At 45.7% G+C, this 13,386-nt stretch overlaps 1 protein-coding gene across 2 annotated transcripts; it reads right to left on the bottom strand.

The window, feature by feature from the left end:
- Window positions 1-3,258: 3,258 nt before the first annotated feature.
- LOC123169636 (uncharacterized) lies at window positions 3,259-6,170 on the bottom strand. Of its 2 annotated transcripts, none has more exons than XR_006484904.1 (3): window positions 4,568-6,170; window positions 4,312-4,483; window positions 3,259-4,239 (listed from the first exon to the last, which is right to left on the bottom strand). XR_006484904.1 is itself a non-coding variant. In XM_044587506.1 (3 exons), the coding sequence occupies exons 2-3, from the start codon at window positions 5,845-5,847 to the stop codon at window positions 4,366-4,368; spliced, it is 1,398 nt and encodes a 465-aa protein (XP_044443441.1). In that variant the 5' UTR covers window positions 5,848-5,893; window positions 6,028-6,170; the 3' UTR covers window positions 3,259-4,365. The 2 variants fall into 2 exon arrangements, 1 of the variants encoding a protein (XP_044443441.1); XM_044587506.1 differs by having other exon boundaries at window positions 3,259-4,483; window positions 4,568-5,893; window positions 6,028-6,170.
- Window positions 6,171-13,386: the final 7,216 nt, after the last annotated feature.

Raw genomic sequence — 13,386 nt, 5'->3', positions numbered from 1 at the left:
GAGTTGAATGGCATCTAGTGCGGCGGATGGGGGCCGACGGCGAGGGCTCAGACGCGGGAATTGGTGGACGGGGTCGGGCCCAGGAATTGAAGACTGTGTAGTCAAAATTTTGACACGGGAGGATAAAAATGTAGTATTAAGATACACGAACGCATCGAATCATGTATCAGACCTTGTACGATTGAACCTGTGGCTTTGCCATCGAATAATCTACCAGATCGAGCGAGACTTCGATGCGGCAATGCCCACTGTTGTCGACTGTAGAGATGGATTAAAGATGGATCGAGACAACGTGAGCCAACGGATGGCTGCTGTCGGATGCCTGGGTCATGCCGCTCGCCTACCTGTGCCGCCGTGCGCATGTGCGCGTGCCCTACCGCTTGGATTGTGAACAAAATTGGGGATGGGAGGCGTCGGTTTCTTGTGCGGTATGTTTTCTTTAACTAACGATGGATGGATCTGTGTGGCTCTTTTTTTTACTAACGATGGATGAAATCGTTAGCTAGCCTGTTATCCTGTATCTTTTTTGTTTTTCCCCATACATACACATGGTATACATTATATATACATGTTTTCTTGACAAAAAAAAGAGTATTCAACTAAATACCCTTGAATTGAAGTGGACCCGCCCCTTCGAGGGATGCGGGAGGAGGGCGATGGGTTAGGTGGACAATTTGTGGTGAGGTGGTGCTGACGGGTCCGACATGACGAACGCGCCCGGGCCACCCCAATTCAAAATTGTTATGTTCGGTTTCCATAACCTTAAAAGAAAGATAGCCTATTTACTGAAGGCCCGGTCGTGGCATAACATACGGTACAGAGCATTTGTATTTGTGTGTGCACTGCATTTTTTTTACCTTCTTTCTTTTAGCTTTCTCTGAACCTTTGTACGTTGCATGTTGTGGTTTCATTAATGCATGTTAGGGAGCGCCTAGAAAAGTACCCATGGTCTCAAAAGTCGTATTCTGATCCCAAGCTCAAATGCTCCCTCATGAACAGTAGAATCAAAACAAATAGTAAAAACATCTGAAAAATCTGATTTTTTTTAATGGTAAACTTTGACAATTTTGGAACATCGATTTTTTGTCACACCTTCCATGAATGTCATTCTGTGCTGAAATTATGCAAGCATACAAAACATTTGTTAAAATTTACCAAAAAAACTTTTCAATTTTTTTTAAATTTTCGTACTTTTTTTTATTTTACTGTTCATCTCCGAGCATTTGAGCTCAGGAGCAGATACTCCACGTCCCCATGGTCTGTATGAGACATGAACTCGAAATGGAGGCTGCATTCACAGTGTAGTACTCCCGCTGTAAGAACTAATATAAGATCTTTTAGATCACAACTTTAGTGTTCAGAAAGATCTTCTATTAGTTTACAGGGGGGTAACAGATAAGATCTATACCCTTCTACTTGCTCTAACCGATTAAGTTTTTACAGTTTGCACAGCTGGGTTTAGTTTCTCAATGGTAGTATGGTACCACCTAAAAAAACATTCTCAGCAATACCAGCAACAAAAAGAAATACCACCTACTATCTCCTGTCATCCAGTTGGCATATTTGTCATCTTGGCGAGACTGGCACCACAAATAGTTCAACAGGCATCCAGTTGTTTGACTCCACTACAACAGTGTTCCATTTTAGCACTCTGTGTCCAACTCTTTCCAAAAATACCTACTCCATCTGACTCATATTACTTGTCGCTGGTTTAGTACAACTTTAAATAAGAGATGGGCCAATTTTTTTTGTTGGGCCGGATTTTTTTTGTGTGGCTTGTAAATCATAATATTTTTGAACAAAACATTACAGGGGAGCCCCTATTTGACGCTCTTTGCGTCAAATTGGCGGCAGAACGTGCAGGAGGTAGCTCGACAGGGCCGGCCCATCAACTAGTACTACGGGACAAAAAATATGGCAAAAAAGAGAGGCAACACCATCCGGGGTTTTAAACAGTCGACCAACTGCTTACGATCGCGAGCTCATATCCAGTCCGGTGCACTAGTATTGTTGCTACTAAAGCAGCACATATCTTTAAGAACTAAATCCGACTGGTCTACTGTAGCGGATAGGAATATTGTAGCGAACCTGAAATATTTGCTGTAGTGAACGTTTGTTTTTAAGAGTGTGAACATTTTTTGAATTTCTGAACAAATTTTGAGATCGGAACATTTTTTGAATATGTGAACAGAAAAAATTGAAAAAAGCAAAATCGTTTTTGAAAACGTGATTTTTTTTATTTGTGACCAAATTTGAAACGTGAACATTTTCTCAATCTATGAAAAAATTCGAAAATGGAACATTTCATGATATTCGGAACAAAAATCTGAAACCGAACATTTTTTGAATTGGTGAACAAAAAAATAAAAAATAGATATTTCATGAAATTGCGACCAAAAAACTGAAACAACGAACAATTTTTGAATTTTTGAATATTTTATTAAATACGGACATTTTTTTGAATTTCTTACCGAATTTTGAAACCATGAACATCTTTTTAAATTCCTGATCACCTTTTGAGCGTTGAACATTTTTCCAATTTGTGAAGAAAGTTTAAAAGAGGAACATATTTTGGAATTCATGAACATTTTTTAAGTTTGGACCTAAATTGGAAATGAGGAACATTTTCTGAAATTTCCTGTACATTTTTTAAACTCGAACATTTTTTGAATTTGTGAAAAAACTAAACAGAGGAACAATTTTTGAAAATTTAAAGAAATTTTATAAAAGTTTTAAAAGATTGTTCAACTTGAAAAATCAAAAAAGGAAAGAAAAATGAAACCAAAAAGAGAAAAAAAAAGAGAGAGAGATAAATGGGAAAAAGAAAAATAGAAAAAGGAAAACAAATACAGAAGCCCAGTAAAAGAAGAAAAATCGGTTTAGGAACCTTCTAGAAGGTTGACAAGGCCTGTCAGGAAAGGTTCACAAAACTGATGCTCCTCACACGCTCAGAAGGGCCAGCCCATTTTATCGACAGGGGTGTGCGATCGGTTGACAATCTGCCACAAAATGCGGCAGATAGGATTTTCCACATTACAGATCCATCACAAATACTCCCTCCGTCCCATAATATAAGAACGTTTTTGACACTAGTATAGTGCCAAAAACGTTCTTATATTTTGGGACAGAGGGAGTATGTAAGAACTTTATTTTTTTTTTAACCTGGAAATATCATTTACATTTTTTCTTCTTCTCAAAATAATAGGCTCCAAGAGCACCACCATAACTTCACAGTCGCCATTCGCATCGACGCAAAAGTGAATGGAAGAGAGACCAATGATCAAGAGTAAATCTGTGTATATTATGATAAGTTACATAGAGTACTTATTTGCACTCACCATGTAGTGGTTGAATCATATAACCACATATATACAGTTTAAAAACATCAAAATAAGACCATAAATGCTGATAACATGGCCACTGTTCCTACATTGGTAGGTATGGTTCGGCTAATCAGAAGTTGTCCCATTCAGGTCCAAAGCTGATATTGTATACGCTAGCCAGGCAATTATCTTGCAGGTTAAGGGTGCCCAGCATCTCCATGTGCAGTCAGCACCGGTGAAGATAGTAAGCAAACGGTACACAAAGCTGGCCGAATGAACTCCAGCAACAGACCAGGGCAGCCGAATGAACTCCAGAACTAGCGGCGAAAACTCAGCAACAGAATAACCATTGATCGAGCAATCTCTCCAAAATAAGATGTGCCTGCCACCCCACAACTGTAATGCAAACCTGACTGAAATACGAGCCTTGCAGAAACGTCTCCAAATATTTGCAATCCCTGCCATGGTTTTCCAGGGTCAGTACAACGCAGCCACTCCCAAGCTCACACGAAGCGCAAGCCCCTGGAGCCTTAGGTTTCAATTCCTAGTCCCCCACCGCAGGTTGGCTGAACGACTTTGCTCCACGTCACAAGGCATTTGCCGCCATTGATTTCATCAGTACCTGCCCAAAAGAAGGCTCTCTCCCACTTCTCCATTGATCCCAATACCCATGCCGGCGCCTCAGTGACCAGCAGGTGATGAATCAGCTTCGCAGCTTTAACTGTCTTAATGGGGATGAGCCTTCCCGCCGTCGTGACAAGCCCATGCTGGCGAGACAAACATGGCCTGAATGCTTTTGCAGGCACAACTGGATATCGTCGAGAACCACCACTATATATGCATAGCATAGACAAACTGCTGGCTAAAAAAATCAAAAGATCATGCACAATGCGCCGGGACCCACCAAGGAATTGACCTAGCCAGACAAAGATCCCAACTGAGCGAGCAAGGGAATTATGCATCAACTGTCTATTGGCATTATTTATACCTTCACTATTCAATGGCTAGTGTGAGGTGCTGTGACTCTGTTTCCTCCTTCGGATCAACAAACTGCAACGCGGGGAATCCGTAGTTTAGAATCTTTTGCCTTGATGTTCTTCCTCAATTCCTCGAAAGATTCAGGTATAGAGTGGTACTCGTGAAACATGAGTCCTTTTGTCCTTCATAGGGGAAGAGAAGACAATCATAATGTAGTATCACACATGACACATGCAAAGAAGAAAAATTAAGAAAAACAGACTTACCACTCATGAGGATGGCAGTAGGTTAGAAGATGGTCAGCAATGGTGAAAGGGCGCACGGAGGGTCGGATCCTATCCTTCCCGTCATGTATTTGGCATGACACTGCTAGCCGCTCAGAGAAACCTGTCCTTACGGAGTGCACCACAACAGGGTCACGGTGCAAAGAGAAGTAAATGGAGTTGCTGTTCACAGAAGGGAGGTCCCTGGCTGAAACAGAGAGGGACCGGTCCCTGCTGAGGAACAGCGCGTGGCCACCGAGGCAGTTCACTGGGATCAGCTCACCGCGGTCGATGTCCAACGCAAATAGCTTATAGGCATGTTGCTGAAAGGGCTCCGCGCCACAATGTTGTGCAGTTAAATGGTGGACGGCAAGCAGCACCTGCCCACCGGACTCCACGAGGAAGTAGCCACATAGCCCCTGATCACCAAAATCATTTGGAACACGAGCAAGCACAGGATGTGGTGATCTCGGGTACAGCTGCATGATCTTCCTTGAGCCACCCATGGCGACCGTCGCGTAAAGCCTTCCTTGGAAGGGCAAGATGCTTTTAAGGAAGAGCCCTCGGTGGAGGACCTCCCAAGTTGGGCGGCCAGCCTCGGCGCCGATCAGCACATGTGTCCACGGGAACCATGCCACCACGGCAATGGAGGTCGCGGACGCGCTGCAGACCGCGGCATTCATGTCAAGCACAGAGTTCCGGTTCCTGACAGCGTCGTGGAACACGGGGACGAGGGACAGGAGGTCGACCACGACCCGCGTGAAGGGATGCAGCACCCGGACGGCGGCGGTGCGTTTGTTCAGAAGAATGATCAGTCCCTGGGTTAAACCGATGATCCTGTGGCGCCGGAGCTCCGGTAGGCGGACGCGGAGGCGCCTGGCTGTCCGCGTGTGGAAGAAGCCGATCTCGCCGGCGTCGTCCGGGCGTACCCCGTCGCCGTCGCAGAGGGCGACCCAGCCGCGCAGCCAGAGGTCCGGTCTGCTCAGGGTGGGGTCGCGGGCGTCGCTCGTGCAGCTGCGCCAGCCGGAGCAGACGGCCCGGAAGACGATGTAGTCCACCACGTCGCCGGCCAGCAGGCGGCTGGTGACGAGGTGAACTACATCGGTGGGGAGGGAAGCCCAGCCGCTTGCCTCAGGGGTCCGCCGGCGCTTGCAGGCGGAGAGGGGGACCAAGGAGGGACCTTTGCGCCGCCTTCCCGCCGTCGGAGTAGAAGGGGGTAGCTTTTTCCCCATCGCGCGCAGCCTCGGCTTGCTCAGATCGATCTCCTCCGCCCTCTCCTCCATCTATATCTACAGGCCGTCTCGTCTCCGACACCGGCCGGAACTTGGACTGCAGGGAGATCCGAGGAGTGACGGGAAATCCGAGGACTGAGCGGAAATCCGAGGGAGGAAGAAGCCTTCGACGTCGCGGATCCGGAAAATCGGGAAGAAATTAACTAGGGAAGAGGTGAGGAAGAAACTTACGGCCGCCGGTGCCGCCGGGGTCGGGGTGAGAGGCCGGAGGGGATGGAGGCACGCCGCCGTGGAACACTCGACGGGATAAGAAACGCCTTTTATTTTCTTTAATCCAAACGCCGGAGCAGAACTGGGCACGGCCCGCGTGCTTCGCCTCCTGGGCCAGGCAGTAAAAAGTCCAAAACAAACCTTAAACTTATAAGTGAAAGCTAAATCGAACCCTAAATTTATAATCCGGAAATCAGCACACCAAACTCTTTGATCCCGGTGTATTTCAAACCTCGAGGGGGTTTAGCTGGGATTTGATCACGTGGCAAGCATCGTTGACTCGCTGGACACTAGGATGCTAATGGGCCGCTCGCTCTACTTGTTTATATTTTCATTTTAGTAAGGATAATAAATTCTTTTAAATTTTTATAATGATAATACACATTTGTTAAACTACACGTACCCACTTGTCTTCTATTAGGAGCAACAAAAATACCAGCAGCCGCAAAAGAATTAGTGCCCAGGAGGATTCGAACTAGCAGAGGCTGCACCTAGCAAATCGCCCTGCGGGCTCCTGGTGATTTTGTATAGCGCGTCCTATATAAAAACACCAAAAATGGATTTCCACCGAAGTGTTTAACATTCCTGAATTTTTTTTTGAAACATTTCTTAAAATAATATATGAACAATTTAGAAATAACGATTATATTTTTTAACACAAATAATTTACATAATTTCAAAAACATTTATCGAAAAATGTGACCAGGTAACATTTTGCCAAATACACGTTTTACATTTTCGTAATGACAATAAACATTTCATAAAACTATACAAACATTTTTCTACATTGTTTAATTTTTTTAGAAAAAATTGTTCAGGTTTAAAAAAAAGTAGATGTCTCAAATAGTGTTCACTTTTTCAAAACTGATTGTGTTTTAAAAAATTGTTACGTCAGAGTAATTCAACAGTAGCAGGTCACAAGTTCGAATGCTTGTTTTATTTTGTATTTTTACTTTGCGTGTTTTATGAAATGAAAATTCTCGCTTCACGTCTATTTGGTTGGCTCAGTCGCGACCACACCTTTTCGGTATTTTTATGTCGCGTTTTATGGAAAAAAAAAGATCATTTTGTCTGTTGGGGCGGCCCAGTCGTAACCGCAGACAACAAACATGGGGTTCCACGTGCCACGTGGGCGATCCCTGTTTGGGAGCGCTCTCAAGGTTCAAAATGGACCGAGATCGAAGAGTTCGGTGTGCTGATTTCCGGGATTACAAGTTCAGGGTCCGATTTAGCTTTGCCTGACATCTTCAAGGTTTGTTTTGGACTATTTCCGGCCAGGCACGGCCTAGCTACTAAACGCGCTGGCACGTTGGCCTGTTTAGCACGCTCGGTTGCATATTTTTCATCCTGTTGTGCTAGCGGGCTTGCCGTGCCAGCCCGGGTGCCTGGGCCTGGCACGTGTCGGACACATCCTGTTTAGCCTGTGTCGTGCCTGGCCCATGGCAGGCCATGCCGGCGTGCTCGCAGGGTAGCCTGGTTGGCCCGGCCCGTTTGGCCAGCTTTGCGCCGGAGGGGATGAAAATACAACTCACTTAGCAAACCGCCCACCGCAGGCACGCTTGGACGCGTCCACAGACAGCGTCGGGAGGCCCGTGAGGCAGCCACCCTCCTTAAATTTAAACCCTCAAATTCATGTCATCCATGCGATCATATAACACAAAATTCATCACAATTCAATAATTCAACAATGCAACAAAGCAAAACGGTTCAACAATCCAAACATGCTAAAATAAAATCCAAGTCTAGGCCACGGCTGTCTAACTTGATGGATCACTCGTTGGACGTCATTTGTTGTCTTGACTGATACAGCCTACACTATCTTAGAAGGTAATTTTCTAAAATATCTCCAATAAAAATTCCATTTTCAACAATATACTTGTACGAATATTGCTGTGATGACATACCTTGCCGGTTAGCAACCACATCAGCGTGGTCTCATATCTTCTCGTGCATCCCGTACTACGGTGGCCGCTAGTACCTGCATCCAGTGCTAGGGTTTCTCGTGTCTCCCGCCGGTATGGTGCCACCGTTGGTCTACCTCGTCTCTTGCGGTCTTAGGACCATGGAGGTGCGGTGGATCCTAACCCTTGCGGTGGGAGGGCTTCATCTTCTAATGTTTTATTTTAGTTTTGTTAGGGTTTGTGTCCTGCTCAGAGATGCGAGGTGGTGGCTGCTCTTTGCAGATGGAATAAGGTTCTTCCCTCCTAGGCCCCGTTCGGATGATGTCTCTAGTATCGCCCGACAGCGTGTTGAGTTTTTCTTCGGCGGATCTCATGGGATTTGATCGGCGCTAGTCTTCAGTGGATCCACGTGGATCCAGTCTCCGTTCGTTTGTGTTCGTGTGTCCACAGGTTGGATCCTTCCGATCTACGTTTTCTTCATGGGCGCCGGTTATTGTTCTGGTGCGCTAGTCCTATGGGGCCTTAGCCTGACGACTTTTTGACTGTCTACTACAACAAGGTTTGCCCGGCTCGGATGAGGGAGGGGTGATGATTGTGGCGTGCCTTTGGCTTGCCCCAGTGCTTGCAGTCGTCGCTAGGTGGTTTATGGACCTAGCCTGGATGAATTTTCGTACTTCTGGTGTTCTTCGTACTACCTTGACAGTTGATGGATAGATCGAAAGTTTTCCTCAGATTTTTTGTTGTTGTGATGAATAAAATAAAAATACGAGTGTTTTAACTAAATAGGCTCATATCGTTGTTTTGCACTAGCAGCCTGATATGTCAGCACCGGCCCGCGGGATACCTGTTGCACTAATGCACCTAACTTCCATTGCACCATTTTAAAATGTTAGGGTTGCCTAAAAAAATTAAAATGTTAGGGAAATCTGGAAAAATATATTTAGTACATAGGCATTATCAATATATGTTGTCGCAAAAATTCAAATCAAAATTTAAGGCATTGCTTGAGATACAAAAAATGAGAAATTTGTAATCAATAGAGGTAATGGGCAAATTCTCAGCCAAACTTATATTATATGCTATTCACCGTCGGATTTGTCATCTTTATATCTAATTTACATTTTGAATTTTGTGATAGCATAGAAGTGTCAACGTGCTAAGTTTTTCTAATATTTTAAATAGTGCATCCGATACCGGCTACCAAATTTTTTGATACCTCGCTGGAGCTGCCACACCTATGCGAATGTACACGATAGATTGTCAGTTTTTTTTTTACTTTTCTCACTAGCATAGTGGGCCTGTTTGGTTGTCATAGTTTATCACACAGTTTCCATCACATTTGCCTTACTTTATATGTTAAAAAATTTAGCCACGCTTTGACTTTTCTTAGAAAAATCTTGCCACACTTTTTATATGTGCAACATATGGAGATTATTTTTCACAAAAAGAGTTTTGCATTGTGCGTTGATAGAACCAAATACCAAACTAGTTTGACCAAACCTGCTTAACTCGAGTTGACAAAATGTGACAAAGTATGGCTAGGAGCCAAACAACCCCTGTAGTGTTACCACCTACCGTGAAAAGTGCACGACTGCTGAGCTGGTGTGACTGTGACAAATCAATTATTGCCACGTACTATTGCGCATGGCCTAACTGATGTGGAACCAATATGATTTCCTCGTCGATGATCAAAACGATCAAACATTGGTGTACTGTATTTATTATTATTATACGATTATTACGCCTGATGCTTCTACTTCGCTGACGTATCCATAAACGGATAAGTTTGAGCATTTTCTCCTTGGAGGTCCCATTTTGGTTGGCAGAGTTGGTAGCATGGCGTTTGTTAAAAAAACAAAATGAGACCAACCCAAGGGCTAACTCTCGTTGGCATTTTTTGATAGAAAAAACTCCGCAAGCACCGTACGTCGGAGCCGGGACTCGAACTCAGGTGGGCTGACAGCAACCCCAGCTTCCCAACCAACGGGTCAACGCCCTGTCCTCGTAGCATGGCGTTTGTTCGCTTGTGAGAAAAGGAGAGGTTCTTTAGAGAAGGCACCTAGTAAGATACAGAGAAGTTTCATCCGCTAGGTAGGAGAGAAGACTTGCGAAATTTGTTCACTAGCTAGGGGCCAAACGGGCAGCTGGAGAAAGAAAAAGGCCATGACGCATCAAAGAGAGGTCGAGATAATCAGAGACGGCCAGAGGGAATTCTATAGCGTCCTCGCGATTCACGCTTGATTGATATTTAAATGTACAACCCTAGTATACGCTCCAACCGAAGGAATTGATGGATGGCAGATTTCAACCGTGTCGTACTAAGAGAAAGCAGGAAATATTACTCCATTCGTTTCAAGATAGATGACTCAATTTTATACTACTAATTTTAATATAAAGTTAGTATAAAATTGAGTCATCTATTTTAGAACGAAGGGAGTAGGACAAACCAACTTTTTGTTTCCCGCACGCAGCGCGAATACGGAGAAGACTTTCTCCCTTGATATCCGTTTATTTTTGTCAAAGAAGAGCGGCTCTCACCGTCACCTCGGCGCATCAAGGAGGAGCAAGAAAGAGCGGCGCTCACCGTCGCCCCGGCGCGTCGTGAAGGAGGAGCGCCACTTGCCGCCGCCCTACCCAAGGCGCGTGGGCGTACTCTGCACTACCTCCGCAGTGGCGGCTCCCCGTCGTTGTCCTGCAGCGCCATGCTGGCGCAGGAGTACGCTGACCTGGAGCAGCGCCGGCGGCATAGCCGCAACACCGCGCGTCGATGCAAGTTCGCGGACTCGGACGTTCCACCGCCACACATTGCAGCGGGCTCGAACCTGGCATACGCCTAGGCCCTGGACCGCTCTGGTGACGACGCCGGAGACGGTCAAGTGTCGTCCCCGCCGCCTCGACGGGAAGATGGCCAGGTACAGCGAGGAATGGTCCCTCGCCGAGATTGCCGCCGCCTCCAACGACCACCGCCCTCTCCCCCAGCCCACGTCCTCAGTGGTCGCGGTCGCACTGCGCACGACGCGGGAGGAGGCGAAGAGAATCATCTGCGAGCGCTGAGCGTCATGCGGCCGCCGGGACGACGTCTCCACCTTCAGGTGCCCCAAGCCCGACCGACGACTCCGACGCCGGGTCGGGCAATGATGACGAAGGAGGAGCCGCCGGCCAACCCGACATGACCTACAAGGTCACCCAGAAGTATAGGATGGTTTAGGGTTTTAGGGTTTGTTTGGTTGAGGAACCAACTGTCACGGAATGGAATGGTTCCATTCCAGAGGAACGGGTCGGTTCCGTTCCTGTGTTTGGTAGGTGCAAAAAAGTAGAACGGGTTGGTTCCGTTCCAGTGTTTGGTTTGGAAGAATGGAATGAAAAATAGAATAACAGAAATTCAAAATTTCGGCAGCAATTCATTTGTATTTTCAAGAAAAACAACATAACAATATATATTGACGTAGAACTCAATTTTCAGCAATGAAGTAGCAAGTTCATTTGGCACATCCAGAAGCAATCAACCATTACATGTCTTTAACATACAAATAACCAAAGCAAAGTGCATTACAGCCATACACCATTACATGTCTTTAACATAAAAATAACCATAGCAAAGTGCACTACAGCCATACAAGTTCACATACCCAATATCCAAAAGTAACCCAATGGCACTACAGCCATACATGTCAAGTTCACATACTTGACAACCATACAACCATATCGAATTTAGAAGTTTTTCTTCACATACCTACTCACCCAAACAAATTTGTTGGTTTCAGAGAGTTTCATGAAGGCTCTTGCTGTCTTGGGGTTGTCAACAAGATGAGCATAATAGTGGGCAAGGTGCTCTTCATCAAATTCTTTCAAATTGGAGACTACATCCCAAAGATCATCGGGTATATCATCATCATCTCCACCAGATTTCACCAGGTGGTACTTGTAAGCCTCTCTCACGAGTTAATGCATCAGCTAAAACGGTCGCGTCGTGTGCGGACCCTTCCCAACCAGCCAACACATATGTGAACCGGAGGTCAAAGTCTACTGCTGCCATCACATTTTGAGTGGTAAAGGCCTTCCTACCACGAAAAGAAGGTTCCACATCTTTGGTAACACCTGCTCGCACATGTGTACCATCGATAGCTCCAATACAATCCTATATAATGACCAGTATTAAATGGCATATCATATAGCCTAGATAGATAAGGAATAGTTTTTGAAATTACCTTAAAATATGGGTCAAATCGATGATTTCCTGCAATTTTTTCGGGGGTTTCCAATGATGGCGGCCTTATATAATCATTACGAAGCTCGCCTATGGCATGAAGAACCTTGCTAAAATAGATGCTGGTTGTGCCGTATGATCTAGCAAAATTGGCTGAAATAACCCTATTCCGAAGGTTATGCCCAATTGTATGCAAAAACATGTTGCTCCACACTAAGATGTGGACTGTCTTGTAGCAATTTGCGATCCCTCAATATGCCGCACAAGCGAAAGAATGCAGCTCTTTCAAACCTTAGCATGTTTTTGCATAACACATCGCTTTGCCAAATTTTTTGGTTTAGATAATCAAATCTGATTCGATCTCTTTCATGCATTGGGCCATAGGTAATACGTGGTATCCTCTTCCTTATTATAGCCCGAACAATGTCTGCCATTGCAGCTAGTGCAACAAAAACAGCGGCTCCCCTAGCCATCCTTTTTCTTTTGTTCATCTTGCTTACCATCTACAAGTAATGCATAGTATCAAAAACATGGCTAGCAATGACTTGTAAACATGGATCTGCTTGTACAAAGCAGCACATATTGAAATAAAAATTGGGTAACCATGGATCTGCGTACTACACAGAAGCACATATATATGAAACAAATTGAGGAGGAACATGGCACACAGGAAATAAAATCTACCCAAACATGAACATATACAGAGATATGCAAAGGGGTAGTGGAAACTGCACCTTGCCTCCGCTGCTAGCTGCTGATCCAGACCTTCTGCAGCACCTCCGGTCGCCGTTACGTGGTAGCCGCCCCGCTGCTTCGTCGCTGCTCCTAGGATCTGGACCGTGGCCGATCTGCTTCGTCGTTGCTGCTTGCTAGGTCGCCGCCATGGTGCAGATGCGCGCAATCACAGAGGAGACGATGGGAGGAAGGTGAAGCCGGGCCGGGGAGGGATGGAGAAGGCAGATCGAGAGGGGGGAGAAGCGGGAGGGTGGCGGCGCTAGTGGGGGAGCAGCGAGAGAGGGGGAGATGCGGGAGCAGCGGGAGGAGAGCGATAGGGTACGGGTGCGGGCGAGGGGCTCGTTCCCTGTCGTCCGGCCGATTTCGAGGTATGCCTCGGTTCGGCATAATGAGCGAATATTCCCTTTTCTGGGACGAGTGGGTTCTGAATCGTTCGACTAACTAAACGCGGGAATGGGCCGTGGGAACGGGTCGGAC

Source organism: Triticum aestivum, chromosome 7D (genome assembly GCF_018294505.1).
Source record: "Triticum aestivum cultivar Chinese Spring chromosome 7D, IWGSC CS RefSeq v2.1, whole genome shotgun sequence".
NCBI lineage: Eukaryota > Viridiplantae > Streptophyta > Magnoliopsida > Poales > Poaceae > Triticum > Triticum aestivum.
Note: the sequence above shows the minus strand (reverse complement) of the source record. Positions and strands in the feature narration are given on the sequence as shown.